The sequence below is a fragment of the Mandrillus leucophaeus genome, unplaced genomic scaffold (genome assembly GCF_000951045.1).
Source record: "Mandrillus leucophaeus isolate KB7577 unplaced genomic scaffold, Mleu.le_1.0 Scaffold299, whole genome shotgun sequence".
NCBI classification, from domain to species: domain Eukaryota; kingdom Metazoa; phylum Chordata; class Mammalia; order Primates; family Cercopithecidae; genus Mandrillus; species Mandrillus leucophaeus.
Genome location: NW_012103131.1, coordinates 520,899 through 527,073, shown reverse-complemented (window position 1 = coordinate 527,073; position 6,175 = coordinate 520,899). Strand labels below are relative to the sequence as shown.

The window sequence follows — 6,175 nt, the reverse complement described above, 5'->3', positions numbered from 1 at the left end:
GCTTTTCCGATCACGTGGGCTCATTTTACCACTTCGCTGAGGCAACGGCGTTCGAGCTGGACGCGTGGAAACTACAACTCCCAAGGACCATCGCGCCAAGGCTCTGTTCACGCCCTCTCCTGCCTGCGTATGGCATTCTGGGAAATGTAGTTTTCGGGGGGGGCTGACGCTCTGCCCGCCCTCTGCATAGAAAGCGGGAAAGATCTTTACAGCTCTGTCTGTGGCGCCCTCCCCTTTAAGTTAGTCTCTGAAACACAAGAATCCCATTTTGGTCAATACTTCCATAGCGCTAAAGTTTTCTCCCTATCCCTGGATGTGCACACGCCCGTGAAGTTAACGAAAAGTTGATGTAGAGAAGGAAATATTTGCTGTAATCAATTAACTGCATTATTTTGCCTTGATTTTTTTTTTCTCATTTCTTTGGAGTTTCCACCTATAAACCAGCGTCTCTCATTTCCCATTGTCTCAAGTTCTACTGAAGAAACCCGTTCATATTTATATTATGCTTTATCTCTCCACCCCATCTTTCCACAAACATTTATTGAGCCTCCGCTGGTGCCAGGCCTGGTGAGAGGCTCTGGAAAGATGCATGTAAACAGACCAGCCTTTGCCCTGGAGGAACCCCCCTTCAGAAGGGTGAACAGCCTAGGAGACGGTACTCTGCAATGTGTTAAAGCTCCTACAGCTTCTTTTAGAGCTGCTTATTGAAGGATCCTAAAACAACAGCTACAAGCCTATCCCCTTCCACTCTGTCCTGCCACTCCCCAAAGTTGCAGGCTCAGCGTGCTCCATTTACTGTTTTCTAGAATCCTCTAGAAATGAGAATCAAGAAGGTTGCTTGAGTAATGAGAAATTATTTTATCTCCATGAAAGAAAAGCAGTACTTAATCAGTAGAATGAAGTGACTGAGTGATTCTTGAATGTCAAATGTTCACTGAAAAATTTCAATTTAATCGATGCTTTAACTGCTTTTTCACTGCCTTTTGTAAAAGAAAAATATATATTGTTTTATTTGATTTTGTACGAAGTGAGAGAAAATTGTTGGGGTTAAAGTGATTAACTTTTAAGGGACATAAATGAGAAAGTGTTGATGATCTTTATGCATTCACACACCCTGAACTGGATGCACATCTTTGTATGATTCCTGACACAATAAACACACAACAGCAACCTTTCTGCCTACTGCATTGATGATATTACTGCTGAAAGACTCTTGCCCCCCTTCCTTGCCAGTCTGGTACTTGGTTCTCTATCTCTTCTCTTTCCACAAGTTAATGGCTGAATTCAAAATTTTAAAATGCAGTTCCTTACTTCCATTCTAACTTTAGCTAAATAATTTTACCTCCTGACTTATCTGGTTCCTTCTCCCAGTTGTTTATTTAATTATATTATTGTTCCAAGATTCTGAGCATGAATTACCCACTAATAAAATCTAAGTGTATTTCATTATCCAGTGTGTGTATGATTCAGGTCCCTCTGGGCATGCAGTTGCAGCCCAGCTCGATTTGAGTTTTAAGAAACGTCAATCTTTTAAATCCAGTTTAGAGGCTGAAAGGAGGCTGATGATTTTGCTGATTATTCAAATGAATTGATAGTCTTGAGACAGGAAATCTGGCAACAATGGAGTCCTGAACAACATTTAAATCCAAATGCAAAGTGTGTGTGTGTGCGCGTGCGTGCGTGCGTGTGTGTGTGTGTGTGTAAAACTTAGTTATCTGTAAGAGAGGAATTTCTAAAAACTAATTATACTGTTGGATCACGGTTGACAGCTAGTTTCTGGGTTAGTAAAAAGAATGAAATAAACACATCATGATAAACTGGAAAAGGATCATTCCCTAAAATTTTAAGGGCACAGATCACTGTCACTAAGTGACTGCAATGGTTATAAGAAACCATTTCCTATAAGGGAAATCTACAGAGGATACAGTGACCCAACCCTGTTAAAACCATGATCTCTTGTAAAAACTGTAATCTGTTGAAATGCAAACAAAAATGATATGGATGGAATATTCCTATAGAAGCAGTTCTTTGGACGCAGTTTGTTTTTTTCGTGGAATATTCAAAGAACATTAGAAAAAATTTTAAAAGTCATCTGGAGCAAAAGAATTTCACTGAAATGAAGTATATGTATACGATAAATCACAAGAAAACGGAACCACTGTCTCTTTTATCTGACTGCCCAATAGCATAGTTTCCCAGCATGTACTAGGGCCCAGTAAATATTTACTGATGTAAACTCAGTTGAAATAAATGTAATTGAACTAACCTAGTATCAGCAGATGTGTTCTTGGGTAACATCCTTCTGACATCACCTTGGAATAGATGGTGATTTTTATGAAATCTAATGTGAGGAGAAAAAATATGATCTCAAAATGGACAACATCAGATAGAATATTTTTGGCCAGTTTACAAAAAACACTGCGAGTTACATAGACGTTTACAGATATCCCGTATATATTCACAAAATGTAGATAATTTCGATGCCTTGCAGCTCAGAGTCAACTCTCACACGCAAATGTTTTCTTCTAGCGGATGAGATAGGGCCTTAGCGCTGCGAACTCCAGGTTCCTTTGCATCCGCTCTGCGGGGCCAGAGGCCAGAGGCAGGCGGATGGAGGAGCTCGCCCCAGGTGGTGCTGAACCACCGGCTTCCTCCAAGCTCAGGCTTCCTTTTCCGACGTTTTGCCAAGAACAGGTGGCTGCAATCTAACGGGAGCGAGAATCTGCAATTTGCATGACACTCCGGCGGCTATTCTCTCGGTGCAGCGCCCTCCCAGCCCCTGCGCGGCCGCAGGTGTCAGGGCGAGGAAGTCCGTGGGCGGCCGCGCCGCGCGTCACGGTTCCATTCAGAGCAAGCGGCCGCGTGCTAGCCGGTGATCCAGCCACACGCTGAACCAATGCAAACTATTAACAACAAAAGAGTGTAGGGAAGCGCCTTTGCCTCCCTCGCCTTTTTTGCCTGGTACTGGTTCTCGGATCTCTCCTGAGCCGAAGTACTGCCTTACCGCTCCCAGTTTCCTCTCTGCGTGGCACACATAACTCCGCCACCGGCGGGATAGCTGGGCGCAGCGACAAGCTCGTAGCACCAAACTCGCGGCGAGCAAAGTGGAGGCTTTATCAGGTACAAGCAGCGCCATCGCCTGCTTTATACCCCTGGAGAGGAAATGCGCGGCACAGGGGACGTCGTAGCGTGACCTGCTGTGGCCAAGCTCAAGGCGAGCCCAGTGCTGGGAATATGCCGCTGGGCACCCGACTCGCTCGTTCCCGGAAGGCAATCGCTTAAGTGGCGAGGCCTGCCTCCCTGTCTTTGTCTTTCTCCGCGCGGGCTCAGGAGCTGGATTCCAGCCGGAGTGCACCCCAGCCGCCGCGTCCATTCTGGGCGAAGAAGGGAGAGTGGGCGGGCAGCTCCAGCCACGTGCAGTCTGGGCGGCGCCAAGGTCCCGATCTTTAACCCCTGACCCCAGTCCCACCCTCCACGTGGTGCGAGCCAGACTTCTGCAGAGAGACGCATGCAAGTCTTTCCACCGAAAAACCTGAAAACCTTCCGTGCGTTATCATGCCGGGCAATTAATCCCACCAAAGTTAGCAAAGATGTTTAAAATGTTTTATTTTTTTCTCTTTAAAAATATTTACAGATCTGAACTCTCCCCTTTTCGTCCCTATCCATCCTCGGGATGAGGGAAACGAAAAGAAGCAATTAGGTAATTGTCCAAAGCCTCTGAGGACCTGGCTTGGCCGAGCGTGTATGCATGTACATATATACAGGTGTATATATGGGGGAGGAGTGTACCTGGTTTTGTAGGTGTTTTCCTGATTTTTTTTTTTTTCCTACCAACCAGAGGCTGTCTGGCCAAAACTCCCTTTCCCAACACCACCCGAGAACATCCCACTCCGAATGGTTTTCAAAGCGTACTGGTTGGGTCTAGGTAGAAAGCAGGCTCTCTGACTTAGGGAATGCCGATAAATACCCGAAACAATCAAAACAAAAAGTAGGGCAGAGGCCATAAATAAGAGCTAATGAATACACATAGTGTATTTCTTCATATTTCTGGAAACATGCCGCCTTGCTCCGGAGCCCTGCTTACAGTGCAGTCCGCGCCCGGCTCTTCGGCCAGCTGGAGGCGGCCCGGGGAGCAGGCTGGCGGCGCGGGGAGGCGGGCGGGTCAGTAGTCGAGCTTGTTGTAGAGGTTGTAGAGAGGTAAGGCCGAGAGGTTGCTGCCCGGGTAGTAGAGCGGCGCGGGAAAGGCGAGCGAGCGTGGCACCGGCACGCGCAGCAGCGAGCTGTCCCGGAACACCAGCGGCATGCCCACCAGAGTCTGCGCCGACGCGTGCGCCATGTTGGCCGCCTCCAGCTCGGCCGAGAGCTGCCGCTTCCACTTGTTGCGGCGGTTCTGGAACCAAGTCTTGACCTGGGTCTCCGTGAGCTGCAGGCTGGAGGCGAGGCAGGCGCGCTCCGAGCTGCTCAGGTAGCGCTTCATGTCGAAGGTGGACTCGAGCTGGTATACCTGGCTGCGCGAAAAGACTGTGCGCGTCTTCTTCTTGGCCGCGCCAGCCTGCCGCTCGACGCCGCCGTCCCGCGGCCGCTCGGACCCCGGCGAGGGCGAGCCTGCGGGCAGGAGCCTCTCTTTCTCTTCTTTAAAGTCCGAGTGCGAAGGAGAGAGGAAAGACGTGCGCTCCGAGCCGCCCGGGCCCGAGCCTCCGCTGCCCTTGGGGGTACCTGAGAAGCGAGAGCAGACAAGAAGGCCATGGAGTTGGTTGGGGAGCCTCGGAGACCGCCAGCTCTCCCTGGGACCATGCAGTTGGCAAGCGCCTGCCGCCTTGGTCCCACCTTACCAATCCCCTCCTCTTATCCCTCACTGGCTCCCCAAACCCAGCACCCTGTCCCTTAAAAGCGACAAGAGAAAGACCCAGCTACTTGGAGTATGGGGTCTCTGTGCTCCCACCTTTATGAACGGGCCAGGGGCAACAGGGAGAGGAGGTCTGGAGTGGAGGGGGAAACGTTAACACGGTTTTAAAAGGCGAATTTGCCTTGTAGTAACTGAGCTGGAAGAGTTCCTCGAGCTTTATAGGGTGGCATCATTTCACAGGCCATTTGTTTGGAAATCACGCTAAGGACTAACGCAGGGCTCCCCTTCGTCAAATGTTGTAAAGAGGAACCGTCTCTGAAACGCACCATTGTCAATCATCTTGGAGTGCTAATCATTCCAAGGAGGAGAGAGGGAGAGAAAGGCAGAGATAGGGAGCGAGTGAGGAAGAAGACGCAGAAAGAGATTATGGTAGAGACAGACTGCCCAGACCTGACTTGCAGATCTCCACCTCGTGTCCGGAAAGAAAGCACCAGATGTGCAAAGTGATTGAGGACAGCCGGCTGTACGGCCGGCCGCGTGTCCCTCTCGCGGTGGTCCACTCTCTTTAACAACTCAACCTTCCCCAAGAAGCCCAAGCCCACACTGGTTTGTGTTCGCCTCCTCCCGAGGGCCCACCGGGCGGAGGAGGCACCACAGTGCGCGCCCCTCTCCTCGAGATCCCGAACCTCAGGCTGCCGCAGCTCTGGCCAGAGGGGGCCCGGCGCGGGAGTCTTGGCGGGGCGCTCAGCCTCCCTCCCCTCGCGCTTGCTGGCTGCCACACTGGCGACGTACGATCCTTACCCAGGCAAGGAAAAGGGATGGGGGGATGGTGCTTGGGGCCCTGCTCCTTAGGGCCGTGCGGGTCTGGGCAGAAGCAGGCGGGCGCCTTCCAGCCGTCGTCCGGCTCCTCCTCCTCCGAGGACACGGATAGGCTGCGCTTCCTTGCTGGCCAGCCGACGGGCTCCCGCGGTGCCTCCGAGGGGCCCCCGCCCAGGATGGACTGGATGGTGAAGCTGGAGACGCCACTGGCCGCCGGACAACCCTTGCCCGCATCTTCTTTGCTGCCCATCCTGGGTTCATAAGAAATTGGAGGAAACCAAGAACTCCCTTTAGAGACGATCTGGGTGATCTGGGTGATCTGGGTGGAAGGTGGTGCAGCAGGCAGGCAGCGGGGAGGGGCGGGGAGGGAATCTAGGGGGAGGGGGCGCCGAGGCTGGTGAGGCGTCCCTTCCGCGCGAGGGACGCGAGGGCACCGGACGGCTGCGCGGGGGTTCCTGCCCGCCCGGCTGTGGGTGCGCCCGCCCAGCCCCGGTGCAAATGCCCCTTCCT

The 6,175-nt window shown here is 51.6% G+C and overlaps 1 protein-coding gene across 1 annotated transcript; it reads right to left on the bottom strand.

Annotated features, from left to right (window-relative positions):
• Nucleotides 1-3,589: 3,589 nt before the first annotated feature.
• HMX2 (H6 family homeobox 2) lies at nt 3,590-6,175 on the bottom strand. Its single transcript, XM_011986408.1, has 2 exons — nt 5,648-6,175; nt 3,590-4,716 (listed from the first exon to the last, which is right to left on the bottom strand). The coding sequence occupies exons 1-2, from the start codon at nt 5,913-5,915 to the stop codon at nt 4,163-4,165; spliced, it is 822 nt and encodes a 273-aa protein (XP_011841798.1). The 5' UTR covers nt 5,916-6,175; the 3' UTR covers nt 3,590-4,162.

Excerpts from the sequence above, each read along its gene's own strand:
- HMX2 (XM_011986408.1), bottom strand. The coding sequence starts at position 5,915 with ATGGGCAGCAAAGAAGATGCGGGCAAGGGTTGTCCGGCGGCCAGTGGC. Across the intron at positions 4,717-5,647 it reads CATCCCTTTTCCTTGCCTGG|GTACCCCCAAGGGCAGCGGA; the intron begins GTAAGGATCGTA and ends CTCGCTTCTCAG.